This window comes from Corythoichthys intestinalis, chromosome 22 (assembly GCF_030265065.1).
Source record: "Corythoichthys intestinalis isolate RoL2023-P3 chromosome 22, ASM3026506v1, whole genome shotgun sequence".
Taxonomy (NCBI): Eukaryota; Metazoa; Chordata; class Actinopteri; order Syngnathiformes; family Syngnathidae; genus Corythoichthys; species Corythoichthys intestinalis.
The window spans coordinates 10521285-10549239 of NC_080416.1; the positions used below are offsets into that span (position 1 = coordinate 10521285).

Genomic DNA, 27955 nt, shown 5'->3' on the forward strand with positions numbered 1-27955 from the left:
AAAATTGCAGGGGTGCCAATACGTTCGGCCAGGACTGTATTATGCAGAATTGACTTTGTTGTAAGCTCCTCTTCTGGCTCAACAGGTAGCCTATTCCCCGTGAAAAAGCGGTCCATAGGCGTCTGTTTTTCAGTCATCTTTGCTAGTGTGGGCTTATTAATTCAGGCAACAAATCTGATGGGCCTATGTCATTATCGAGGACAATCACACATAGATAGCTAATCCGAGCAAAACGACCATAAGTACCCAGTCCGCCATTGCTAGACACTGTTTTAGCTAGTCATCGTCACGTCATTAAAAAAATTGTTCTTCCACGAAATGTTTTCGTTATCGTCAAAACAACACTGCCCCTCACTCATCTTTGCTCCGCCTCCAGACGAGCTGAAGCACATCATCGGCGCCGACACCACGCGCAAGGGCATTCTGCGCGTCTTCGACATGTTCCAGTACCAGGCCACCAACCGCCGTCTGGTCTACGTCTTCCTGGAGGGCTTCTTGGAAACCATGTTCCCCCAGTACAAGTTCCCCGAGCTCTTCGTCAAGCTGCACTCCCGCTCGCCGCGCGTCCACCGATACGGCCACAAACTCAAAGGCTCCTCGCTCAAGAGGTGACACCGGTGGACCGGGCGAACGCCGACTTTGGGGGCGGGGCTTCAATGCGGACTTCTCGTCAAAAACACTCCCAACTTTAACGGTCTGCTCGCACACAATACGGAAATCCTATTACGCAGCACGCATTCACTTGACTGTTTTAGCCCTCCTTTTCGTTCAGGATGTTTTTTTTTTTTTTTTACATCAGTTCAGTCAGTGCTGCCCCCTGCTGGCCTGCCAGTACTGCACTCTTTTAAGCGATAGCATCCACCCTTGCCTTACCTTTTCCTTTTCGCTTCCTCTCTTTAATGCTGTAGAGGTTTTTTAACTGCAAAAGATGCACTCTTTGTCAATAGCACTGGCTAACGAGGCGCTCTTTTAAAAAGAAAATGTGACTGAACAAATGATGAATGGATTTTTCTTTTTTTTTTTTGTCACGCCTCGTTGCATCAGAGTCCTCAAGGAAGTATCCATCAAAGACCCTCAGATGACCAAAGCTCACGCTGTTCTGCAATGAAAACCTCGCCGTGCTGTTCATATAAGCACACTATGAAAAATTGGAGTGATTTTTACCTCATTCACTGCCATTTTGTTCGTCAATGGCAGCCAATGAGTTAATCTTGTGTACACGATAACGAATGTATCCTGTGTGCGTGCTTGTGTGTGGTGGAAAAAAGAAGAAAAAAAAAAACCGGGAGTGAGTTGGCCTTAAAACATCCAAACGAGAAGCTCCCCTCCATGACTGAACTTCATGAAAAAAGGACAAAACCCCCAATCACTTTTTAGGCATCAGGTCTTCAATTTTGTGCAATATTCTCGGACGCATGTGCATTTTGAATTATTGTGTAGTGAAACAAAAGATTCATGTTTTTTTTTAAAGAAAAACATGAAATGTCCTTCTTAGCCCAACTTTAACATTCCATTGTTTGTTTTTTTTCTTTTACAGACTTGTTTTATAAGTCATTTTTGTTTGGGCATGTTTTCCCGACTTACCTTTTATTAGCAAAGTAGCTCGTTTGGCTAATTTTAGCCCGTGACGAGTGGAGGCGCTGCTAGCTAGCACTTAGCGAAGCAACTGTGAGCGAGCGTTTTTCATTGGCTGAACCGGAGCACTTGTCTCCGCAGTCTTTGGTTGGAAACTCGGTCACAGTGGCCTCTGATTGGCTAAATAATTCAATGGTGAACTGTCACCTGTAACTGCACACCTCTCCATTTAGGAAGGCTTTTTTTGTTTTTTAAACCTAAATATACATAAAAATGTTCATATATGTGTACAGTTTGTCAATAGCGTGCCTAAATGTACTGTCAACTCTATTTTCATATTTTTCTTTAACTTAAAAATCAGAATGTCATGACTTTTAACGACTGAAAATGATCCCTCCCTTTTCACTTACCAACAAACTTTTCCTTTGGGAGCAATTGTGCTCGCATCAGTATAACACTAATAAAAGGTAACTCTGACTAACTGACCAACAATGTATGGTGCTTGAATTTTACTTATCAGACTGTGCTGTGGTAAGAGGTTAAAGTTATTAAACATAGAATGAATAAAAAAAAGTAAACCCTTAAGTGAAAGACGACATCTTTTAACATGTCCATCCAATCAGGGCCGGCCCAGCCTATACGCAGACTATGCAGCTGCTTAGGGCCCCTGACCACTAGGGGGCCCCCAATCTGGCAATTGTTTAATTTATATTCTATTTTGTTTACTACAGTTAGCTTTTTTGACTTTTGATACTTGATTACAAGCTTAAAAAAATAAAAGTTCTTCCTTAACTTCTTTCTTTCCTCTTTTAGAAAAAGGTTTGGCGGTATCTACTGTAAGTACTGACAATCATTTGGGGTGAGAAGTTTGACGTATGCAGTGCAACAAAATCTGATTAACATACAAAATATGGACGTATGGGTTGGATTGCATGTATGGGTTTCACAGTACACTGTGATGAAATGGTGGGCCAAAAATATGGGCCCCTTTGCATTATTTTGCTTAGGGCCCCCAAATGGCCTGGGCCGGCCCTGCATCCAATGAAGAAACAATTTCATTTTTCTGATGTGTAATTGTGTGAAAAACGTGTAAAAGCCAGCAATTTTTGTTGTTGTTGCTATCAACACTGGTACCATATTAGCCAATCAGATGTGAGCATCCCAAATTACCTGCCTTTCGTCATTAATACATATTATGTGTGCTAGATTACCGGTTTCAAGGTATACCATGGTATGAAAACGTCAAGGTTTCAAAACTGCAAAAAATTGGCTGAAGGAGGTAAAACTCAACAATCGCTGGTATGGGAATACTCCAGCTACAGAAAAGCTACAGGGGGCCGCGGTTTAGAGAGCGCCAACCGACATGTAAAACATGTTTGTGGAGGGTGACTGCAGAGGAGGCAATACCTCCAATATGATTTGTGATATATAAAAAATTAAAAGTTAGTAAACACTGTCATGAACATTTTCCACCTAAAAGACATTTTAATAATAATACATATTTATAAAGCGCTTTTACCGATGCTCAAAGACTTTTTTAGAATATTATACTATATTAACATTATACTTTTCTAATTTGCTAATGTTTTGAAAAATAAAAATCCTGTTCAATGGAATTTTTATTTATTTTTAATCCAGATATCTCAACAAATTTTAGAGCTATAATCGCAATACTGTAAAACCGTGATAATTTGTCTTAAGGTTATACCGTCAGAATATCATACCAGCACATGCCATGCATGCTAATGTGCTCAACATCGTACTGCCTGAATGCAATTTTTTAGACCGCGACCTCGCCATCTTAACTCAAAAGTGGGACATTATTGACACGCCCTCGCATACAAACCATTTTAATTCTGCTTTTTTTTTGCCAGTAATCTTTCAAAAAAGAACATGCCGATCAAACACTGCTGCTCTGGAACTTGTAGAAACAACTCTAACATTACAACATATGAAGGATGTTCTCTTCATACGTTTTCAGAAACCAAACACTCGTAGGAAACAATGTGAAGAATGGATCAACTTACCCGGACGTCCAAAAGAACAGTTTAACGCCAGCAAGGTGAAGCCATTTACATTTCATATGCAGTAAACATTTTGTTGGGGGCCATGGTCCTTCAGAGGACGAAGAGATAAGCCAGTTTGAAATTTTTACTTATTTTTATTTTTAGCAACCAGTTGATAGCAACATGCCTTTGTTTGTTTGATTTTCTGATAGCCGCGTGACTTCACACGTAAGCACACTGGCTGTACTTTCTTAAAGGGGAATGAGCATAGCAGAACAACATATAGTCAAAGCGGGCTGAAAATACTTTTTTTTTTTTTTCATTTTATTAAACACATAAAAAAAGAATTTACCAATATGGTTAAAATTACATTGGTCATTGTGAACCATCTCTGTAATGGTAAATTTTCGGTAAACCGCCCAGCTCTAGCATGCATATAGGACAATTTTGAAATGAGTGGAACTTCAAGTCACCTGACTGTTTTCCGCAATATACTTTTTTTTTTTTTAATTATACTTTGGGGGAAAAAGTGGAAAAATATGTCATATGTATCCCTTTTCAATGCTAAATCTGAATAAATACATTGAACACAAACACACACAGAAATTTTTTTAGGGGGGTGATGCGCTACTTCGCGGTTTTTCACCTATCGCGGCTGGTTGTCGTCCCCATTAACCGCGAAAAACAAGGGATCACTATATCATTGCTCTTGAAATGATTTGATCAGACGCTCATTGAATTCCTTTATAGCGACAAATAGATACAAATAGTCTCCACGAGACAGAAATTGCGTTCATCTTCGTTTCAAAGTTCGTGTCCAAGTATCATTACTTCACGTTTTCCTTTGCGCTTTCCCCACAGGGTCAGTGATGACAACCGCTCCCCACGAAGCTAAACCTGGTCATTAAAAAAACAAAAAAAATTTGAGTTTAAAATGCCCTTCTCAATGACTATATGGCGTTGAGTCCAACTCACCTGCGGCGAATGTAATCTGTGCCACCTGCCCCATGGAAACAGGCCCTCCGAGACGCATCACTCTGCGGGCGGCGTTGAATACGTACCACCCGGACAAGATGAGACCACTGCCGCAGATTAGGCGACAGCTCCAGCAGCTTTTAAACGTCTGCATGGACTTCGACATTGGGACATTTTCTCCTGTAGGTGCCTCGGGGGTAGCCATCTTGCTAAGGTATGTGAGCTAAGGCGAGTTCTTAAGTGATTTAAAACAAGGAAATGGGACACTGACGAAACAATTTATATTCTACTTGTCTCATGTTTTTAGTCAAGCGTTAAAAACGCTTAATTCAGTTTTTGCAACTAAGTTGTGGTGGCTGGAGGTTGTTTTTGCGACACCTATTTAGCAACATAAAAACACCACTTCCGCCATACATGTGACGTAATGTTCTACTTCCGGGTAAAGTAAGTCTTTCCCTCGGACCTTTTCAAAATACAATTTTTGTTTACATTTAGTGTTAAAATGTCACCACGTGCGACTTGAACATGAACCTTCGATTTACGAGAGGACTTTTGACCTCTCCACTCTTGTCAGTTTGAAGTAAATTACCAAGCTGTGAGCATGTATCTGCTTTATTTGACTCTTTTGGCGTCCGTGCGGGGTTTTGGTCAAACACATGCGACGTCGGACTCCACTTACGTCGCTGCTGTGTACGAACACCGAGTGATTTTGAACCCGACACCACATATTTCACTTTCTCGTCTGGATGCCCTCCAACACATGCGGCAGAATTTGGCTGTATACGAGGAGCAAGCCGCCCTGGCTGCCAAGCAGGTATTACAAGATTAAAATTGTATTTTACAGTGATCTCTCGTTTTTCGCGGTTAATGGGGACCAGAACCCGCCGCGATAACTGAAAACCCGCGAAGTAGCACTCAAATGTATTTATGTTTTGTGTGTGTGTTCAAAGTATTTATTCAGATTTAGCATTAAAATGAGATACATATCAGAAATGTTTTTTTCACTTTTTTCCCCCCAAAGTATAAAAAAAAGTGTATATATAAAGTGCTAGCCTAAAGTATTGGCACCCCTGCAATTCTGTCAGATAATGCTTAATTTCTCCCAGAAAATGATTGCAATTACAAATAGTTTAGTAGTAATATCTTCATTTATTTGGCTCGTAATAAAAAAAAAAAAAAAAACACAAAAGACAATGATTTTTTTTTTATTTTTTAAAATCATTATCATTTTACACCAGTGGTCTCAAACCGGTCCTCAAAGGGCCGCAGGGGGTACTGGATTTCATTCCAACCAAACGAGACAAATACCTTTTCACCAATCTGGTTTCTTACAAGTGTAATCAGTTGATTGCAATCAGGTGCTGCTTATGTTAGTAGAAACCTCATTGGTTGAACTGTTTGTGCTGGATCTGTTGGAACAAAAACCAGGACCCACTGCGGCCCTTTGTGGAGTCGGTTTGAGACCGCTGTTTTACACAAAACTCCAAAAATGGGTCGGACAAAAGTATTGGCACCCTTAGCCTAATACTCAGTAGCACAACCTTTAGACAAAATAACTGCGAACAACCGCTTCTGGTATCCATCAATGAGTTTCTTACAATGCTCTGCTGAAATTTTAGACCATTCTTCTTTGGCCGACTGCTCCAGGTTTCTGAGTTTTGAAGGGTGCCTTCTCCAAACTGCCTTTTTCAGATCTCTCCACAGGTGTTCTATGGAATTCAGGTCTGGGCTCATTGCTGACCACTTTAGAAGTCTACAGTGCTTTCTCTCAAGCCATTTTCTAGTGCTTTTTGAAGTGTATTTTTGGTCAATGTCCTGCTGGAAGACCCATGCCTCTCAGGGGGACCCAGCTTTCTCACACTGCGCCCTACATTATGCTACAGAATTTGTTGGTAGTCTTCAGATTTCATAATGCCATGCACACAGCCAAGCAGTCTAGTGCCAGAGGTAGCAAAGCAACCCCAAAGCATCAGGGAACCTCCACTATGTTTGACTGTGGGGACAGTGTTCTTTTCTTTGAAGGGCTCCTTTTTCCCCCCTGTAAACTCTATGTTGATGCATTTTCCCAAAAAGCTCTACTTTTGTCTCATCTGCCGTTTTTGGCTTTCTCAGGTTAGTTTTGGCAAACTCCAGCCGGGCTTTTTATGTCTCTGGGTCAGTAGTGGGGTCTTCCTGGGTATCCTACCATAGAGTCCCTTTTCATTCAGAGGCCGACAGATAGTACGGGGTAACGCTGTTGTACCCTCGGACTGCAGGACAACTTGAACTTGTTTGGATGTTAGTCGAGGTTCTTTATCCACCATCCACACAATCTTTCGTTGAGATCTCTCGTCAATTTTTCTTTTCCGTCCACATCTAGGGAGGTTAGCCACAATGCCATGGGCTTTACACTTATTGATGACACTGCGCAGGGTAGACACAGGAACATTCAGGTCTTTGAAGATGGACATGTAGCCTTGAGATTGCCCATGCTTCCTCACAATTTTGCTTCTCAAGTCCTCAGACAGTTCTTTGGTCTTCTTTCTTTTCTCCATGCCCAACGTAGTACACACAAGGACACAGGACAGAGGTTGAGTCAACTTTAATCCATTTTAACTGGGTGCAAGTGTGATTTAGTTATTGCCACCACCTGTTGTGTGCCACAGTTACTACAGGTGCTGTTAATTACACTAATTAGAGAAGCATCACATGCTTTTTCAAAGGGTGCCAATACTTTTGTCTGGTCTATTTTTGGAGTTTTGTGTAAAATGATAATGATTTAATCCCCCCCCCCCCCCCAATTCTATTTTGTGTTTTTTCATTGCAAGCAAAATAAATGAAGATATAAGCACAAAAGCATTTGTTTTTTTTTCCAATTCAAATTTAATAATCATGATAAGTTTTAAACATGGTACTCTCACCCCCAAATTATCTTTAAACAAGAATAAAGTAGCAGAAAAATGCTTGGCTTTTTTAAATGCTTCACTGAGTGACTACTCAAATCCGCTCTAGCTGCTCACTTTCACACAATGAGTTGCCACAGCAACTGTTCAACAAGTTAAACAATGACTGAGGCATGCAGCACTTCTTAAAGTTAGTGACTCCGGCAAAATCCGACACAAACATCTTTCAATCATCGTTTACATTAAGTAAGCAACTTAGTGCACATGCACTGCCTGAGAACAGAGACTACGCAATCGGCTCGGGACCGCTCATCTGTATTTTTTTTTTTTTTTTTATTGAACAAAATCCACGATGGACTGAGGGGGCGAAGTTTAAAGCGCAAAGTAGCGAGGGATCACTGTGTATGCAGCTCATTGACAGGGATAGAAGTCCAAACCATTAACTGGGAGGTGCTGAAAGCAACAGTTGACATCCTTGGCACAGAAATCAATAAAATCCAAGAAACTAGTCAAATCCAATTTTATCCTAATTACCACAGCACATACTCTGTCAATAATTAATAGTTTTGTTATACCCCTAATTCCTCTAGAGATACATTTACTAGTTCACAATATTCAAGGATTTCTGCTAACGGTCAAAAGTTAAACTTTAACCAAGCAATGCAGTTTTTTTTTTTTTAAAACCGAAAAACTAACTTTCCATCTGAGCTATAGCCTACTGGGTAAAACTGTACACCTTTGATAACAGGGCGCTCAGATCATGGTCTTTCCAGAAGATGGTATTCACGGTTTCAACTTCACCCGTTCCTCCATTTCCGCCTACCTGGAGAATGTTCCTGACCCACAAGAGGTGATGTGGAACCCTTGCACAGAACCAGGAAGGTTTAATCATACAGAGGTGACTCTTGTTTTTCCACTTTTATAACTTCACTTTTCTGTTGGCGTTAACTCCAATGACTATTTACCAGATTCAGCAGCAACTAAGCTGCATGGCACGCCATCACAACCTCTATGTTGTAGCCAACATGGCCGACGTGCAGCCGTGCCCCCTGAAGACGGACCCAACTTCTTCTTGTCCCGCAGATGGACGCTGGCAGTTCAACACCAACGTGGTTTTCAGGTACCATAATATTTGGACTATAAGACGTTACTTTTTTCCTTCATTTTGAATCCTGTGGCTTATAGTACAATGTGGCTTATTTGTTGATTTATTTGGGTTAATAGTCAACACTTTATTTTGACAGCGGTGTCATAAAACTGTCCTATGACCGTCATAATTATGACATGACACTATCATGGGCATTACTGAATGCTGATAACAGATGTCACTAAGTGTCTCCCGGCAAATTATGTCACTAACTACATTTATGTCCAGCTTGGATCTTTTACATCCATTCAAAAGTGAGATAATTTGCCATATAACACGATATGACATTATAGACTTCGTAATGATATTGACGGACCGGGGGGCCTGCATTGTTGGCGTGGCCGTCAAAGCTGACCGAGAGGAATCATAGACAAAGAGGTTTTTTCGTTTAAAATTTTTGTGAATAAATGCTTAAATCCCTGAATTCTTTATAGATATGAACGAAAAACAGTCTCGATTCTTGGTTAACAGCAAAGAAAATGGGTAGTTAGCATTTATTTTACGTAAATATGTCGAATGTGCTGCTAGTCTTTAATCCACTGTGGCGCCGCCTTATCACCACAAAGAGCTTTTTACATTGGAAAGTCTTGTGAAAAAATGCATAAATCTCTGAATTCTTTATAGATATGGACATTAAAAAAGTCTTAATTCTTGGTTAAAAGCAAAAAACCAGGCAGTTAGCATTTATTTTACGTAAATATGTCGAATGTGCTGCTAGTCTTTGGGCCACTGTGGCGCCGCCTGATCACCACAAGAGCTTTTTCAAGTTAAAAATTCTTGTAAATAAATGCATAAATCCCTGAATTCTTTACAGATATAAAACATAAAACAGTCTCGATTCTTGGTTAAAAGAAAAAAAAAAACGGGCAGTTAGCATTTACAGTATTTTACGTAAATATGTCGAATGTGCGGCTAGTTTTTAAGCCACCGTGGCACCGTCTTATCACCATAAAGAGCTTTTATGTGCGTTTCTCCTCGATAATGACATAGGCCCATCAGATTTGTTACATGAAATACAGTGCCCTCCATAATTATTGGCACCCCTGTTTAAGATGTGTTTTTTAGCTTCTAATTTTTTTAAAAAAATTCAAATAATATGGGACCTTAATGGAAAAAAAGAGAAAAATCCAACCTTCAATACAAGTGCATTTATTCAGTGGGGAAAAAATCCCACATAAAGAAAAAAATATTAGACATCAAATAATGTGTGTCACAATTATTAGCACTCCTGATGTTAATACTTTGTACAACCCCTTTTTGCCAACAAAACAAGATCTGGGGACTGAGATGGCCATGGGAGGAGCTTGATTTTGTGTCTGGTGAACCATTTCTGTGTAGATTTGGCCATATGTTTAGGGTCATTGTCTTGCTGAAAGAGCCAGTGACGACCCATCTTCAGCTTTCGGGCTGAGGGCAACAGATTTTGATTTAAAATGTCCTGGTATTTAAAAGCATTCATGATGCCATGCACCCTAACAAGGTTCCCAGGGCCTTTGGAAGCGAAACAGCCCCACAGCATCACTGACCCACCCCCATACTTCACAGTGGGTATGAGGTGCTTTTCAGCATGCGCATCTTTCGTGGCACGCCAGACCCACTTAGAGTGTTGCCAAAAAGCTCAATCTTGGTCTCATCTGACCAAAGCACATGGTCCCAGTTGAACCCTGGGACCGTGTGTATTTTTGTGTGAGACCATACAACATAGAAGACGTATAAATACGTTTTTGTGACACTGAAACAATTTAAAATAGAACGTATTCATACGTTTTTGGGAGCAAATGAGTTAATGCTCATGAAAGTGTCATGTCATACGTTTGATTGTCTAATGACAGTCTTATGGTGCCACTGTCAAATTAAGTGTTCCAAAATACCATGACTAGCAATAAATGAAACATGGTATCTGAAGAAATAATTAGCACAGAACATGAATTTTGATTGTTATTTACATCTGTAGCGCTGCAATGCATGCTAGGAGGCATGTTGGACAACAAAGTGTCGAAATCTGAGGTTGATTGTCTCCTCCAAGGGCTTTGGGGCCAATTGGGTCAAAGTTTCATGGTGGTTCATTTGGTCTTATGAGAGTCCTATGATGCTGCTGTCAAAGTGTTAACTGTTAATATCTTTTGGTGTAAATATCCCATAATACAGTGAGGACAGCTGCATTTTACATTCCAGTGCAGTTTATCTATGAACAAATGCCGTTTTCGTGTCGTATAGTCAGGTGCGGCTCATAGTGCGAAAATTATGGTATGTCATGTTAACACATATCTTTCCAGCTGTACGTGAGCCTATATGTTTTTCTTGCACAGGTCTGACGGGCTGTTAGTGGCACGGTACCATAAGTACAATCTTTATTTTGAAAATGCCTTTGACAAACCGCCACAACCTGAGATTGTCACATTCGATACTCCCTTTGCCGGGAGGTTTGGACTCATCACGTGTTTTGATATCCTCTTCTATGAGCCCACAATCAACTTGCTGGAGATGGTAAGAAATTCAGTTTAAACTACTAAACCCTTTCATATGATTAATTTATTTGTTTATTACATTCATTTAGGACAAGGGTCTCAAACGTATCCCACGGGCTAATGTTTTGCAGCCTCCATTTATAACATTATTGCATAGACTTCATAATAATACTGACGGGTCAGATTCGACCTTCAGTGTGCCACGCCTTCAAGTAGGGGGCCATTCCACAATCCGCTTCAGTTATTTACAGTCGGTGGCAGCGACACACGCAACGATCCAACGCCGGATTTATGTTGAAAATGTACGAAAGCTGTACAGCATACAAACAGGAAAGATTGTCTCAGGAGTGATTTGTTTGAGGATTCAAGGTAATTATTATATTTTTTCACAAGAATTTTCAATGTAAAAAGCTCTTTGTTGTAAGGCTGCCGCCACATTGTCTAACAGTCTAGACTAGCAACATTTTTCGACATGTTTTTTTTTTTTTTTGCTTTTAACCAAGAATCGAGACTGTTTTACGTCCATATCTATAAAGAATTCATGGATTTAAGCATTTATTCATAAGAATTTTCACCGGAAAAGCTGTTTACATATGGCGGCCGCCACGTTGACTGACAGAATAGCATTGTACTTCGACATATTTACGTAAAATAAATGCTAACTGAACGTTTTCCTTTCTTTTAACCAAGAATCGAGACTGTTTTACGTTCATATCTATTAAAAAAATTCAGGGATTTAAGCATTTATTCAAAAGAAGGTTTCACCGGAAAAGCTGTTTACATATGGCGGCTGCCACACTGACTGACAGACTACCATCGTACTTCGACATATTTATGTAAAATACATGGTAACTGCACGTTTTTTTGTTTTTTGTTTTGCTTTTAACCAAGAATCAAAACTGTTTTATGTCCATATTTATTTTAAAAAAATTCAGGGATTTAAGCATTTATTCAAAAGAAGGTTTCACCGGAAAAGCTCTTTACATATGGCGGCCGCCACATTGACTGACAGACTAGCATCGTACTTTGACATATTTACCTAACAAAAATGCAAACTGCACATTTATTTTTTGCTTTTAACCAAGAATCGACAATGTTTTACGTCCATATCTATAAAGAATTCACGGATTTAAGCATTTATTCACAAGAATTTTCACAAGAAAAACTGTTTACATATTGCAGCTGCCACATTGACTGACAGACTAGCATCGTATTTCGACATATTTATGTCAAAAACCCTAAAAGCTCTTTATGGTGATAAGGCGGTCCCACGGTGGCTTAAAAACTAGCAGCACATTCGACATATTTACCTAAAATAAATGCTAACTGCCAGTTTTTTTTTTTTTCTTTTAACCAAGAATCGAGACTGTTTTACGTTTAAATCTGTAAAGAATTCAGGGATGTACGCATTTATTTACAAGAATTTTTAACTGAAAAAGCTCTTGTGGTGATTAGGCGGCGCCACAGTGGCTTAAAGACTAGCAGCACATTTGACATATTACTGCATTTGCATTATACTTCGCAATATTTATGTAAAATAAATGCTACCTGCTCCATTTTTTTGCTTTTAACCAAGAATCGAAACTATTTTACGTCCATATCTATAAAGAATTCAGGGATTTAAGCATTTACTTACAAAAAGTTTCACCAGAAAAGCTGTTTACATATGGTGCCCGCCACATTGACTGACAAACTAGCATCATACTCCGACATATTGACGTAAAATAAATGCTAACTGGACAGTTTTTTGCTTTTAACCAAGAATCGAGCTTGTTTTACGTCCATATCTATAAAGAATTCAGGGATTCAAGCATTTATTCAGAAGAATTTTCACAAGAAAACCTCTGTTTACATTTGGCGGCCACCACATTGACTGACAGACTAGCGTAGTACTTTGACATATTGACGTCAAATAAATGCTAACTGCACTTCTTTTTTTGCATTTAACCAAGAATCGAGACTGTTTTACGTCCATATCTATAAAGAATTCAGGGATTTAAGCATTTATTCACTATAATTTTTATCGGAAAAGCTTTTTACATATGGCGCCCGCCACATTGACTGACAAACTAGCATCATACTTCGACGTATTTACGTAAAATAAATGCTAAATGCACAGTATTTTTGCTTTTAACCAAGAATTAAAACTGTTTTACGTCCATATCTATAAAGAATTCAGAGACTTCAGCATTTATTCATCAGAATTTTCACCAGAAAAGCTTTCTTTACATATGGTGGCCGCCACATTAACTGACAGACTAGCGTAGTACTTTGACATATTGACGTCAAATAAACGCTAACTGCACTTTTTTTTGCTTTTAACCAAGAATCGAGACAGTTTTACGTCCATATCTATAAAGAATTCAGGGATTTAACCATTTATTCTCAATGATTTTCATCGGAAAAGCTTTCTTTACATATGGTGGCCGCCACATTGACTGACAGACTAGCATCGTACTTTGACATATTGATGTCAAATAAATGCTAACTGCGCGTTTTTTTTTTTTTTTTTGCTTTTAATCAAGAATCGAGACTTTTACGTCCATATCTATAAAGAATTCAGGGATTCAAGCATTACTCACAAGAATTTTCACAAGAAAAGCTCTGTTTACATATGGCGGCCGCCACATTGACTGACAGACTAGCGTAGTACTTTGACATATTGACGTCAAATATATGCTAACTGCACTTTTTTTTCCCTTTTAACCAAGATTCGAAACTGTATTACGTCCATATCTATGAAGAATTCAGAGATTTAAGCATTTATTTGTCTTTGTGATTCCACTCGGTCAGCTTTGACGGTCACGCCAACAATGCAGGCCATCAATTAATCGGCCCCGTGTCCCATCAACATCATTATGAAGTCGATGATTATTGTTGCCCGCACGCACAGTATTTTGCAATGGGTGATTAAAAAAAAAAAAAAAAGATGAATAATGTTGAATAAAACTCGAAAAATGCAATTTCTGGAGAAATTGCGTTGGGATGCTTTGCTCGCTCTCAGATCGATCTCTTCCTGTAGATTTTCAGTGACTTTTTAATTCATTTTGCGGGGTTGTTAATCCGCTCCTTCCAAACAACATTGATTGGACGTCTAGTGCAGTCAATGGCAGCCAATGAGTGGCCTATAACAACGAAAATGTCAACTAAATTAGCTTTTCTGGGGGGTCATTTTTGGTATTAATTTTTATTTTGGTGTTTTTTGGGGGGGGGTTATTTTGTGTTTTTTTGCAGTTTTGCCATTTTGGACCGCAGTTTTCCATTATATTATTGTTGGGTTTTTTTGTTTCCATTTTTGCAGGTTTTTTTAATTTTTATTTGGAGTGCAGTTTTTTGCGTTTTCGCTTTTATTCTAGCTTTTTTGTTGTTGCTGTTTTTGCATGGATTTTTTTGCTTTTGAGTGCAGTATTTTGCGTTTTCTCTGTATTTTTTTTTAGTTAATTTTGCATTGATTTCTTGGGTTGGAGCCTTTTCAGGTCACTTTCTGTTAATACTGGGTCATTTTTTCCCAGTAAAGTTTGATAAAATCATCCCCATTTATGAAATGATCATGTCCAGTACCAACCCAGTGGAAATGGATTGGATGTCTTTACCGTCAATAGGTGGTTTCATTTTTTTTTTTTGGGTCCTTCCAGGGTGTGCGTCAGCTTGTTTTTCCCACCGCCTGGATGAACCAGTTGCCCCTCCTGGACATCATCCAGTTCCAGAGAGCGTTCAGCCTGGGCGCCGACGTCACACTGCTCGCCGCCAACATCCGGAGCGACAGTCTCATCATGACAGGCAGTGGCATCTACACTCCTTTGGCCGCCACTTACCACCACGCGCAAAGCCAGGACCCCGAGGAGGGCCGACTCCTTGTGGCGAGGATCCCCGTTTTGGGAACGGTCGCTGATTTAGGATACTCTCACCTTGACGGCTGTCCTGCACCTCTGCCGTCGTCCTCCACGTTTACATCCACCATGATGTACGATCCTTTTCGGTTTGCGCTTTTTAACCACACCCAAGGTGAAGTGAAGGTCTGCGATGGCGACTTATGTTGCCGCCTAAAGTTCGAGCGCTTTCAAGGGAATGATGAACTCTACGCTTTGGGAGCTTTTGCTGGAACACACACGATCAACGGGCGTTACGCTGTTCAGGTATACTGAAAAAAATTAGACAGGAGGGGACGGATGAATATTTTACTGTGCTGAATAGTTGCCCAACCGAACTTTTTTTCCGTAAAAAACGTCCATGTATGGTAAGGCTTTTTTTCCCGCAACAAAAGCACCCATGTAAAGTAAGTCTTTCTTTAGGCTAAAAACGACCTTGTATAGCAGGGGTCAGCAACCCTGGTCTTCAAGTGCCGCTATCCAGCTTGTTTTCCATGTCTCCCTCCTTTAACACACCTGAATCAAATAATCCTGATCATTATCAGGCTCCTGCAGAGCTTGCTGATGAGCTGATCATTTGATTCAGGTGTGTCAAAGGAGGGAGACATGGAAAACAAGCTGGTTAGCGGCACTCGAGTACCAGGGTTGCTGACCCCTGTTGTATAGTAAGGCTTTTTGTCCGCAAAAAAACAACAATTATATTGTTAAGCTTTTTTTCCCGTAAAAAACGATCATGTATAGAAAGGCTTTTTTTCCCGTAAAAAAACGACCATGTATAGTAAGGCTTTTTTTAAGTAAAAAACACCCATGCATAGTAATGGTTTTTTCCGCAACAAAAAATGACCATGTATACCTGTCACAAAGCGTTATCCATCAGACTGCGCTACCTATCAAAAATTATTCCCGCAACAGAAACAACCATGTAAAGTAAGGCTTTCTTTCGGCTAAAAACGCCCATGTATAGTGACGTTTTTTTTCTCTGTAAAAAAAAACTACCATGTATAGTGAGGTTTTTTTTTCAGTAAAAAAACGACCATGTAAAGTAAGGCTTTTCTTTCTCCGTAAAAAAACGACCATGTTTAGTAAGGCTTTTTCCGTGAAAAAAACTATCATGTGTATGACAATTTGATTGGTATAGCATTCCAATGGGTATGACATTCCGATTGGCATATCAATCAGACAGCATATCAATCAGACGGGCATATCAATCAGACGGGCGCATCATTTCGATTGGTATGTCATTTCGACAAGTATACCGTTTTGATTGGTTTATTATTTCGATGGGTATGCCATTCCGATGGGTCAGTCGGGTGGGCGGTCATGGTCGTCTGAGTGGTAATAAAGTCACCATTAGTAACCGTAGTGACCATTAAAAAATGCACAAAAGGTCGTTCGGGTTGGTGGTGAAGGACGTCAAGGTTGGCATCCGTATTAGCAAGACTGCCATATCCGATAGATTGCGCTACCTGTCAGAATGTGCTACCAGTCAAATTACCATACCCTATAAAATGTGCTACCTGTCAGAATGTGCTACCCGTCAAAATTCACTATGGCTTTTTTCAGTAAAAAACGACGACGTAAAGTTAGGCTTTTTTTCTGTAAAAAACGATGTATAGCAAGGCTTTTTTTTTTTTTTTTCGTAAAAAATGACCAGGTATAGTAAGTCATTTTTGTTCTCCGTAAAAAACGGCCATTTTTAGTAAGGCTTTTTTTCCGTAACTACCATTGATAGTAATGTTTATTTTTCCTGTAAAAAATGACCATGTATAGTAAGGCTTTTTTTTTTTCCCGTAAAAAAACGACCATGTAAAGTAGGTCGTTTTTTCCGAAAAAAAAAGCCTATGTATAGTAAGGCTTTTTCTCTGTAAAAAAACGACCATGTATTATAATAACTTTTTGTCCGCAAAAAACAACCATCTATGGTAAGGATTTTTTTTGCGTAAAAAAACGACCATGTATAGTGAGGCTTTATTTTCTTGCCAAAAACGACCATGTATAGTAAGGCTTTTTTTTCGTAAAAAAAAAAAAAAAAAACGACCATGCATAATAAGTCTTTTACTCTGTAAAAAACGACCTTTTGTAGTAAGGCTTTGTTTTCTTTGTAAAAAAACGACCATGTATATAGTAAGGCTTTTTATACATAAAAAAGACCATGTATGGTAAGGATTTCATTTTCATTAAAAACGACCATGTATAGTAAGGCTTTTGTTTTCAGTAAAAAACGCCCATGTATAGTGACGTTTTTTTTCTCTGTAAAAAAACTACCATGTATAGTAAGGCTTTTTTTTCCCGTAAAACCTGACCATGTATAGTAAAGTTTTTTTTCCTGTAAAAAAACGATCAGTAAGGCTTTTTTTTTTTTCAGTAAACGACGATGTAAAGTAAGGCTTTTTTTTTCTCCGTAAAAAAAGACCACATATAGTAAGGCTTTTTCCGTGAAAAAACGACCATGTATATGACAATCTGATTGGTATAGCATTCCAATGGGTATGACATTCCGATTGGCATATCATTCTGACGGGCATATCATTCCGACGGGTATATCAATCAGACGGGGGTATCATTTCGACGGGTATGTCATTTCGACGAGTATACCATTTTGATGGGTATACCGTTTCGATGGGTACCATATTTTTCGGACTATAAGTCGCTCCTGAGTATAAGTCGATCCAGCCATAAAATGCCCAACGAAGAGAAAAAAAAACATATACAAGTCGCACCGGAGTATAAGTCGAATTTTGGGGGGAAATTTACTTGATAAAATCCAACAGCGTTCGCTATCATTAGCACATCGCTCAAACAACCACACAACTGGCTCTAAGTGTCCGATCGCGGGTGGAAAACACACAACAACAGAAAAGATGATACACGCAGGCGTTGCCTCTGTAGAGATGATTTAAAAGCATAAACAAGTAGGTTCGCAGCCGTCTATACTCTCTTGCTAACTCGCCCACTCACTCGATCACTCACTCACTCACTCACTCACTCACTCAGAGCTACGTAGCTGTCCGTCTTCTTCTGGCGTGTGAGCACTCTTCTTCACGTAAACAAGTGCGAGTGCGCCCCCACGTGGGCGTGAAAGCGCCACAAACTAAATGCATCCATTTCAAGATCACTGGCTTTTCTCAGTAAAAAACGACCATGTAACGTAAGGCTTTTTCTCTGTGAAAAACGATCAGACAGGCATATAATTTCGACGGGTATACTATTTCGATGGGTATACCAACTCGACGGGTATGCCTTTCCAATGGGTCATTCAGGTGGGTTGTTAAATTACCATACCTGTCACAAAGCGTTATCCATCAGACTGCGCTACCTATCAAATAACCATACCCGTCAGACTGCGCTACCTGTCAGACTGTGCTACCTATTAAATTACTATACCCGTCAGACTGTGCTACCTATCAAATTACTATACCTATCAGACTGCGCTACCTGTCAAATGACCGTACCCTAAAAAATGTGCTACTTTTCAGAATTTTCTACACGTCAAAATGCAGTATGGATTATTCAGGAAAAAAAAAAAAACGACTGTGTATAGTAAAGTTTTTTCCCTGTGAAAAATGACCATGTGTAGTAAGGCGTTTCTTTTCTCCATAAAAAAAAACGACCATGTATAGTAAGGAGTTTTCCATCCATTAATGTGCATGATAATCTGATTGGTATGACAATCCGACAAGCTATCAATCAGACAGGTATATCATTCTGAAGGGTATATTAATCGGACAGCCATATAATTTCGATGGGTATACCAAATCGACGGGTATCCTAAATCGATGGGCATACTATTTCGATGGGTATACCATTTCGATGGGTATACTATTTCCATGGGTATGTCATTTCGATGGGTATGTCTTTCCAATGGGTCATTCAGGTGGGTTCTTAAATTACCATACCTGTCACAAAGCGTTATCCACCAGACTGCGCTACCTATCAAATTACTATACCCATCAGACTGCCCCACCTCGCAAATAACCATACCCGTCAGACTGCGCTGCCTGTCAGACTGTGCTACCTATCAAATTACTATACCCATCAGACTGCGCTACCTGTCAAATGACCGTACCCTATAAAATGTGGTACTTTTCAGAATTTTCTACACGTCAAAATGCAGTGTGGATTTTTTCAGGAAAAAAAACTACTGTGTCGTAAGGCTTTTTCCCTGTGAAAAATGACCATGTGTAGTAAGGCGTTTCTTTTCTCCATAAAAAAAAAAGACCATGTATAGTAAGGATTTTTCCATAAATTAATGTGTATGATAATCTGATTGGTATGACAATCCGACGGGTATGACAATCCGACGAGCTATCAATCGGACAGGCATATCATTTCGATGGGTATACCAACTCGATGGGTATCCTAAATCGACGGGTATACAAATTCGATGGGTATGTCATTTCGATGGGTATGCTTTTCCAATGGGTCATTCAGGTGGGTTGTTAAATTACCATACCTGTCACAAAGCGTTATCCATCCACCTATCAAAAAACCATACCAGTCAGACTGCGCTACCTGTCAGACTGTGCTACCTATCAAATTACTATACCCGTCAGACTGCGTCACCTAGCAAATAACAATACCCGTCAGACTGCGCTACCTGTCAGACTGTGCTACCTATCAAATTACTATACTTGTCAGACTGTGCTACCTATAAAATTACTATACCCATCAGACTGCGCTACCTGTCAAATGACCGCACCCTATAAAATGTGCTACTTTTCAGAATTTTCTACACGTCAAAATGCAGTCTGGATTCTTTCAGGAAAAAAAACGACTGTGTATAGTAAGGCTTTTTCCCTGTGAAAAATGACCATGTGTAGTAAGGTGTTTCTTTTCTCCATAAAAAAAAAAAACGACCATGTATAGTAAGGATTTTTTCATAAATTAATGTGTATTATAATCTGATTGGTATGACAAATCTGACGGGTATGACAATCCGACGAGCTATCAATCAGACAGGCATATAATTCTGAAGGGTATATCAATCGGACATGCATATCATTTCGATGGGTATACCAAATCGATGGATATACCAACTCGATGGGTATCCTAACTCGATGGGTATACTATTTCGATGGGTATACCAACTCGACGGGTATACCAATTCGATGGGTATGTCATTTCGATGGGTATGCTTTTCCAATGGGTCATTCAGGTGGGTTGTTAAATTACCATACCTGTCACAAAGCGTTATCCATCAGACTACGCTACCTATCAAAAAACCATACCCGTCAGACTGCGCTACCTGTCAGACTGCACTACCTGTCAGACTGTTCTACCTATCAAATTACTATACCCATCAGACTGCGCTGTCAAATGACCGTACCCTATAAAATGTGCTACTTTTCAGAATTTTCTACACGTCAAAATGCAGTATGGATTTTTTCAGGGAAAAAAACGACTGTGTATAGTAAGGCTTTTTCCCTGTGAAAAATGACCATGTGTAATAAGGCGTTTCTTTTCCCCATAAAAAAAAAAAAAAACGACCATGTATAGTAAGGATTTTTCCATAAATTAATGTGTATGATAATCTGATTGGTATGACAATCCGACGGGTATGACAATCTGACGAGCTATCAATCAGACAGGCATATCATTCTGAAGGGTATATTAATCGGACAGGCATATCATTTCGATGGGTATACCAACTCGACAGGTATACTATTTCGATGAGTATACCAACTCGACGGGTATTCCATTTCGATGGGTATACAAATTCGATGGGCATGCCTTTCCAATGGGTCATTCAGGTGGGCGGTCAAGGTCGTCTGGGTGGTATTTAAGTCACCATTGGAAACCTTAGTGACCATTAAAAGCGGCACAAAAAAACGTTCAGGCTTGTGGTCAAGGTCGTTTGGGCGGAAGGTCAAGGTTGCAATCCGTATCAGTAATGTGTGTGAATGTGGTACCTGTCAGACTTCGTTAAATGACAGACTGCGCTACCCGTTAGAACGCGCTACCTGTTAAATTACCATACCCATCAGAATGCGCTTCCCTTCATAAAGCGCTATATGTCAGACTGCTACCCGTCAGATTGCACTACTTGTCAAATTACCATACCCATCAGACCGCCCCACCTGTCAAATTGTTGTTTTTCCTTTTTCAGATTTGTTTCAAGACTAAAGTTAGTTAGACTTCACTTTGATGGTTAATGCAGTTATTGCAATTTTGTTGTTTTATTACAATAGATTGGTTTGTTTACATTTCAAAAACCAGAAGCCATTCATTTACGAATGTGATTGCACTTTTGTTTACATATTTAAATGTTCAGATATTAAGATTTGAATGAGGCAAAATAACATGCTTTTTCTCTCAAATATATTGTTTAGGGCTGCAGCTATCGAATATTTTAGTAATCGAGTAATCGACTGAAAATTCTATCGATTAATCGAGTAATCGGATAAAACAAATATATCTTTAGGTGAAGAGCAATTATAAGTATACATGAGAAAACAAGACATTTCATCTAATCTTGAACCATTTTCAGTCAATCAATTTTCGATGTATATTGTTGAAAACAGCCAACAATTGCATCTCAGATGTAACTAGAATTAAAAAAAAAAGACTAATTCACTGCTTTCACTCAAAAAACCTTTAGATCTTATAAAAAAAAAAAAAAAAATATATATATATATATATATATATACAGTATATATACCTAAAAATGCTGTTACGCTTGATAACACACATCACTTAAAAGTTAGGATTTTTTCCCACGTGTTTCAATTGAATTTCTATTTGTGTCAAGCCATTTTTAAGTTCTAGTTAAGTTTTAAGTTAGTCTAAACTGTTAAGTCCTGATAGGATTTTGAGTTTTTGCAGTGTTAAAAATAAAAGTATGATACAGGCTGTATTGGAGCACATTAGGGACCAGTGCTACTTGGTGTTTGATAGTTAGCATGATTAAGTTTTTATTTTACACCCTCATCACTCCACAACGCAATGTTATGTTAAAGCCTGTATGTAAGACACGTTAGCCACGCATCGACAGTGGTCATAATTAATAGAAACCTAGCCCTCAGCAGGGCTAACGTTACGTGAGCTAGTGACAGTAACGTTAATCTTATTTATTAGCGCTTAGCGCTCTTTATTAGCGCTTAGCGCTCTACTGCTTTAAGATGGCGGCTATTTACTAACGCCGCTGACTGTATTTTCGCATCTAGTTCAACATACATGTGATCTCTATGAGACGCATCAGACGCTACCTGCTACCAATGTAGCAACGTGCGGGCCAATATTTAGCAACGTCGGCGTCGTTTGTAGCGGCTGTCGGCTGCAGTAAGTTTTTTTTTCTTTTTTTTGGCTTCTTCCTCTACGCACGTGACATCAGCGCGTTGTCCCGCATTTAAAGTAGTCTGAGCAAAACGTGATGCTTAGAGCTGTCAAAATAAACGATTACTCGAGGTGAATAACATTACTCGGATCAGTTTTTAAACTCGAGTTACTGGAGTTGCTCGAGTATTCGTTTCAGCTCTAATATTGTTATAATCATTTGTTTCGGATGTACTGTAATTATTTTCTGTGTAAAAATTAATTTGGTGTTCAAAAAGTCTTTTTTCAAACTTGAATCTTGAAAAAGAGGGGGATCGTCTTATATTCGGGCCAATACGGTAGTAATGCTCCCCCCCCCGTAACAAACGACCATGTTTAGTAAGGCTTTTTTTTCACGCCTTTTTTGGTCACGCTCTCTCCTCCGTCTCAGAGGCCGCAGCAGGAAAACGACAAGAGCCGTAGTAGTCCGTGGAAACTCCGGTGGCATAAAAAAAAACTATTGCAAGAAGTTGGCAGTTTTGACCAATTTGCGACATATTTAGCCATCATACTGAACAAATGCATTTTTCATAATCCATTTAACACAAGACTGTATTCTAATGACAGTGAACAATTTATATTGCATTCAGGGAATCAATACTTACGTATACTGAGAATATCCTGTAATGATAGGCTCTTGCACCACTTGGTGCTCGGGCACTAATAAGCTGCCAAGTGACACCCAACTGTGCTTCCAGGTATGTGCGGTGGTCCGTTGCGCTGGCTCCGAACCTACTTCCTGTGGACAGATAGTCGAAGAGGCAGAGACTAAATTCGACTTTGTTCTGGAGGGAGAGTTCAAGACCCGACACGTATACCCGTCAGTACTGGTGAGCCGCTACGTGTTGGAACAGCCGAAACGTGTAGAGAAAAGCGACGGACGAGTGACCATGACACATTCCAACATGGCCGGCGGGCTTGTCACCGCGTGCTTGTATGGACGAGTCTATCACCTGGACGACCAATGACAAAACCATAGACTGATCCGTAGGGGGCCCATTTTCAAAATCTTAAAATTCAAATATTTTCAAAACCAAAGCCACTAGCGACCTAAAACCAAAACAGGCTAAAACCCTTAGGCAAAAATGAGTATCCATGAGCAGCAACATCAAAAAATTCAGTCATTCCCTAATAAAATCCTGATTATTTTTCTATACAAATATAACAAAACAAATTGGCGATAAACTTCTCAAATTTTACGCTAGATGCACAAAAATCACCAAATGCAATCACCTATAAGTTTTTGCCCAAAATGGCAACTTTTTTTTTTTTTATTTAGTAAAAGTTTTCAACAACTGATAATTAAAAAAAAAAAAAAATCACATCAGAAATAATACTTGAGGAAAGCATGCAGAATCAACAAAAAAGCATTTGAAGGTGGAAAAGCGCTATATAACACCATTTACCATTCTATTTACAATCACAACTTATTTAGGTGAAATTAAGATGCTTTTTAAGCTTTTAAATGGAAAATTCTTGTAAATAAATGTGTAAATCCCCGGAATTTCTATAGATATGAACATAGAACAGTCTAAATTCTTGGTTAAAAGCATAAAAATGGGCAGTTATCATTCATTTTATGTAAATAATTCAAGCTAAAATTACGCTATTGTGTAATCCAACGTGGCGGCCGTTACAAAACAGCTTTTTAAGTTGAAAGTTTTTGTAAACAAGTGCGTAAATCCCTGGAATTTCTATAGATATGAACATAGGACAGTCTAAATTCTTGGTTAAAAGCATAAAAATGGGCAGTTATCATTCATTTTATGTAAATAATTCAAGCTAAAATTACGCTATTGTGTAATCCAACGTGGCGGCCGTTACAAAACAGCTTTTTAAGTTGAAAGTTTTTGTAAACAAGTGCGTAAATCCCCGGATTTCTATAGATATGAATGTAACACAGTCTAGATTCTGGGTTAAAAGCAAAAAAGCGGGCAGTTATTCATTTTACATAAGTATTTCGAGCTAAAGTTAGGCTCATTTTTTGCTTGCATGGGGCTCTTTTATATAATAATTACATTGAATCCTCGACCAAATCACTCTTGAGACACCCCTACCTGCTTGTATACAGTAAAACTTTCGTCCTTTTTCCACCTAAATTAAGCATTTGAATGCAGAGTGTTTATTTCAGTGAAAGCCAACTTGGCTTTTCCTGGGTCGGCCCCCAACGGGTAGGCGTGGCGCAATGTTTGTGGGAGCTGTTGTCAACTGATGGTGAAGTCTATGACAAAACCATAGACTTCATAATGACATTGATGGGACACGGGGCCGATTAACTCATTTGCTCCCAAAAATGTATGAATACGTTCTATCTTTAATTGTTTCAGTGTCCCAAAAACGTATTTATACGTCTTTTATGTTTTTTTTCCACAAGCGACATCTCTAGGTTCTGATACAACTTCGCTCCAAAGCACAATGCTCAAAACCCATTTTAAAGCAATAAAACTGGCCACTGGAGGGCAGTAGCGCATTTGGTAAGAACTCATATAGGACCATGAAAGGAAGTGAAGAGAAATAGTCAGGAAACGGAAGTTGGAAGAAGTAAGAAGCATGACAAAAATGTGGAGAACGATGTAAAACACGAGGCAAACGATACTGGAGGAGTGTTTTGGAAAGAAAACGACACAATCGTCAAAGAAAGATTCCCAAAAATATATTTTGATGAGACAGGAGGTGATGAGGGAAAAGTTTACCCCGTCAGCCGAGACAGCCGCGGCCACAACAACGTCATCTCTCAGTTCAATAGTTATGTGTAAATAAATTGTTACTTTGCTATCAAAAGCTCTATTTGTCTTGTTGTTTATATTATTTTGTAGAAGGAAAATATTCAGATGTTTGGGATGTCTCAAAAGCAAAGTTATGTTTGAAATGTATGCTTTTACAAAAAGTTCAATTTCTCTTTTTTCATCAGAAATTGGAAAATTGCTCAAACTAGGCTATTTTTCATATGAACTTTTTTTCCTGCTGAAAGAAGAGAGTCTAATCTTTATTTTGGTGGGTTCCATGTTTATATAGCAATAGAAAAGAATTTTCTGTTGGCCTTGCAAAATCAGTCAAAATCCAGTAAAACGGCTGGGAGCAAAGGGTGAAAGTGGCTGGGAGTGAATGACTTAATAGGGGGCCTGCATTGTTGGTGTGGCCGTCAAAGTTGACCGAGTGGAATCACAGACAAAGAGCTATTTTCGTTGAAAATTCTTGTGAATAAATGCTTAAATCCCTGAATTTTTTATAGAAATGGACGCAAAACAGTCTTGAGTCTTGGTTAAAAGCAAAAAAAAAAAAAAAAAAACTGCAGTTAGCATTTATTTTACATTTTATGTCGAAGTTCGATGCTAGTCTGTTAGTCAATGTGGCGGCCGCCATATGTAAACAGCTTTTCCGGTGAAAATTCTTGTGGATTAATTTCCTAAATCCCTGATTTTTTTTATAGATATGGAAGCAAAAGTCTCGATTCTTGGTTAAAAGCAAAAAAAAAAAAAAAAGAAGTGCAGTTAGCATTCATTTTACGTAAATATGTCTAAGTATGACGCTAGTCTGTTAGTCAATGTGGCGGCCGCCATATGTAATCAGAGCTTTTCCGGGGAATTTTCTTGTGAATAAATGCTTAAATCCCTGAATTCTTTATAGACATGGATGCAAAACAGTCTCGAATCTTGGTTTAAAAAAAAAAAAAAAAGTGCAGTTAGCATTTATTTTACGTAAATATGTCGAAGAATGATGCTAGTCCGTAGTTGTTAAATTCACCCGTTCATTTTTTTCCACGTTTCAAAATGAATGTAGGAAAAATATAATAAATACCTTGAATCCTTGAACAAATCACTCCTGAGATAAACCATCCTGTTTGTATGCGGTACAGCTTTCGTACTTTTTCAACCTAAATCCAGCGTTGGATTGCTGCATGTGTTGACTAACTGTGACCGACTGCGAATAACTGAAGCGGACTGTAGGATGGGCTCCCCTGCTTGAAGGTGTTGCGCAGTGGCTGACGGATGTGACCCGCCAATACAATTAAGAAGCCTATGGACAAAACATTGAAAGAAGACTGAAATACCAGTTAATAAAAACAAATATATTTATTTTTTTAACTTCTTTACAAACACTGCACCAAATTTTCATCTCCACAGGAAAGGTGCATATTCCTGAAAAGGCAATATACTCTATATTCATTCCGCACTCACACCTCAAGTAAATCGGCCGCTGTCTCGACAACAATGCTTCATCACAATGAACCTCCAACGTCCAAAAAAAACAACAAAAAAACCTAAAGACATTGTCTAAATGGTCCCTAGTTTTGTTCATTAGTCTTAACCATCAATGCTGAAGTTTTAGTTCTCATTATTGTGTGACAAAGCCGTCAAGGACTTTTATAACATTTTTTTTTAAAACTCATTGATGGCAATAAACGTCCAATCCTTTGGAATTGGGAGTTCAAAAGAATTGGACATCTATCGCTGTCAATGGCATTCAATGTTAAGGCTCTCAAGTAACACACTAGCCTTCAGTAAGTCTCCGAATCGGAGTCGTTAAGTTCTTCGTCCGTCGTGACGCTCGACAGCGGGCGCTCGGGTCGGCAGTACGATGCGCGGTCGGGCCTCAGAGGAGGCGGGCTTTCAAAGGCCACGCCCTTGGCCACGTGATTGGACACGGGGTGATGTTTGATGACTGTGTGAGGCAAAGAAAATTCAGGCAACGTTGCGATGGTAACCATGGGCGAGGCGGGCATCATAGAGTTAAGGATGAGCGCTAAGCAGTCGGCGACGTCGCGGGTTGGCGCGCAAGCTAGCGCGGGCGTGTAACCTGAAAACGAGAGGTACGAATAAAATGCCGATACATTTTTCCAGGCTTTAAATCTCACCGTTTTCATCCACTGCTTGTACGCTAGCGCCTTTTCCCAGTAGTTCCTGAACGACCACCGTCAAACCGTTTTTGGCTGCGACGTGAAGAGGCCTGCGGGAAAACAAAAAATTAGCGCTAGCAAGAAAACGCGACTTCCCGCGAGCGAACGGCGTACGTGCGCAAGGAAGCGTTGGTGCTGTTGATCAGATTCTTATCTCGTATTTTCTCCAAGATCAACAAGGCGCACGTTTCATGACCCTGATTAAAACAAAATGGCAGATTAGCATAACGCGACACACAATCTGCGCCGAGGCTGAAATTTAGCATACCTTGCTGCAAGCTAAGTGCAAAGCTGTGTTCCTGTCGGCGTCTTGAAGCGTGAAGTCCGCTTTGCTGCTGCTCACTAACACTTCTGCGTCATTACCGGACAGTTACGAAACGGCACCGTCGAAAAATTAAATAGTGCATCTGTACTGACCCACGGCGTTGGTTTGCCCGTTGAGGGCGGCCATCATTAGCGGCGTCCTGCGCGCGTACGTGTCGGCGATGTTTGCCTGAGCGCCTTGACTGAGCAGCAGGGAGATGCACTCGACGCGATCTGCGAAGGCGGCGGCGTGAAGTGGCGACCTGCGTCAAAGCACATGGTGTTCTTCGCCAATTGGACATTTCAGGGTTGTTGCACCATTTTATAAGTCAAATTTAATGCTTTTAAAGACATTTTTAAGGCCTTGAAAATATATTTTACTGTGCTGGCAAAAGTACTGGCACCCCTGCAATTCTGTCAGATAATACTCAATGTCTTCCAGAAAATAACTCATTCCTTTCACCGGAGCAACAACCTTCGTTCCCGGCCGTTTTACTGGATTTTGACTGATTTTGCAAGGTC

At 39.5% G+C, this 27955-nt stretch overlaps 4 protein-coding genes across 8 annotated transcripts in view; 2 read left to right on the plus strand and 2 right to left on the minus strand.

Moving 5' to 3' along the window:
- snx13 (sorting nexin 13) overlaps positions 1-3064 on the plus strand; it is a 38690-nt gene extending 35626 nt beyond the window's left edge. For 2 of the 3 annotated variants that reach the window (XM_057827460.1, XM_057827457.1), the window contains exon 24: positions 377-3064. In XM_057827460.1, the coding sequence (XP_057683443.1) occupies positions 377-612 (236 nt within the window). In that variant the 3' untranslated portion in view covers positions 613-3064. The remainder of the gene's footprint in view (positions 1-376) is intronic. The other variant, XM_057827459.1, reaches the window with a different exon arrangement.
- On the minus strand, positions 1897-4997 carry dmac1 (distal membrane arm assembly component 1). The gene is made up of 2 exons (XM_057827463.1): positions 4557-4997; positions 1897-4478 (listed from the first exon to the last, which is right to left on the minus strand). Exons 1-2 carry the CDS (start codon positions 4759-4761, stop codon positions 4414-4416), a joined length of 270 nt encoding a protein of 89 aa, XP_057683446.1. The 5' UTR covers positions 4762-4997; the 3' UTR covers positions 1897-4413.
- Positions 4804-27943, plus strand: btd (biotinidase). Of its 2 annotated transcripts, none has more exons than XM_057827461.1 (6): positions 4804-5370; positions 8187-8336; positions 8407-8558; positions 10895-11072; positions 14689-15189; positions 22932-27943. In XM_057827461.1, exons 1-6 carry the CDS (start codon positions 5158-5160, stop codon positions 23199-23201), a joined length of 1464 nt encoding a protein of 487 aa, XP_057683444.1. In that variant the 5' UTR covers positions 4804-5157; the 3' UTR covers positions 23202-27943. The 2 variants fall into 2 exon arrangements, with proteins under 2 accessions (XP_057683444.1, XP_057683445.1); XM_057827462.1 differs by having other exon boundaries at positions 14689-15017; positions 22932-23124.
- Positions 26298-27955, minus strand: part of LOC130910293 (serine/threonine-protein phosphatase 6 regulatory ankyrin repeat subunit A) — a 29109-nt gene continuing 27451 nt past the window's right edge. For both annotated transcript variants that reach the window (XM_057827456.1, XM_057827455.1), the window contains exons 25-29: positions 27548-27696; positions 27399-27481; positions 27245-27327; positions 27089-27180; positions 26298-27030 (exon numbers count right to left, since the gene is read on the minus strand). In XM_057827456.1, the coding sequence (XP_057683439.1) occupies positions 26732-27030; positions 27089-27180; positions 27245-27327; positions 27399-27481; positions 27548-27696 (706 nt within the window). In that variant the 3' untranslated portion in view covers positions 26298-26731. The remainder of the gene's footprint in view (positions 27031-27088; positions 27181-27244; positions 27328-27398; positions 27482-27547; positions 27697-27955) is intronic.

Coding starts and splice junctions, on each gene's coding strand:
- btd (XM_057827461.1), top strand. CDS start 5,158: ATGTATCTGCTTTATTTGACTCTTTTGGCGTCCGTGCGGGGTTTTGGT. Junction 8,337..8,406: donor GAAGGTTTAATCATACAGAG/GTGACTCTTGTT, acceptor ACTATTTACCAG/ATTCAGCAGCAACTAAGCTG. Junction 15,190..22,931: donor ACGGGCGTTACGCTGTTCAG/GTATACTGAAAA, acceptor CTGTGCTTCCAG/GTATGTGCGGTGGTCCGTTG.
- dmac1 (XM_057827463.1), bottom strand. CDS start 4,761: ATGGCTACCCCCGAGGCACCTACAGGAGAAAATGTCCCAATGTCGAAG. Junction 4,479..4,556: donor ACAGATTACATTCGCCGCAG/GTGAGTTGGACT, acceptor TTTAATGACCAG/GTTTAGCTTCGTGGGGAGCG.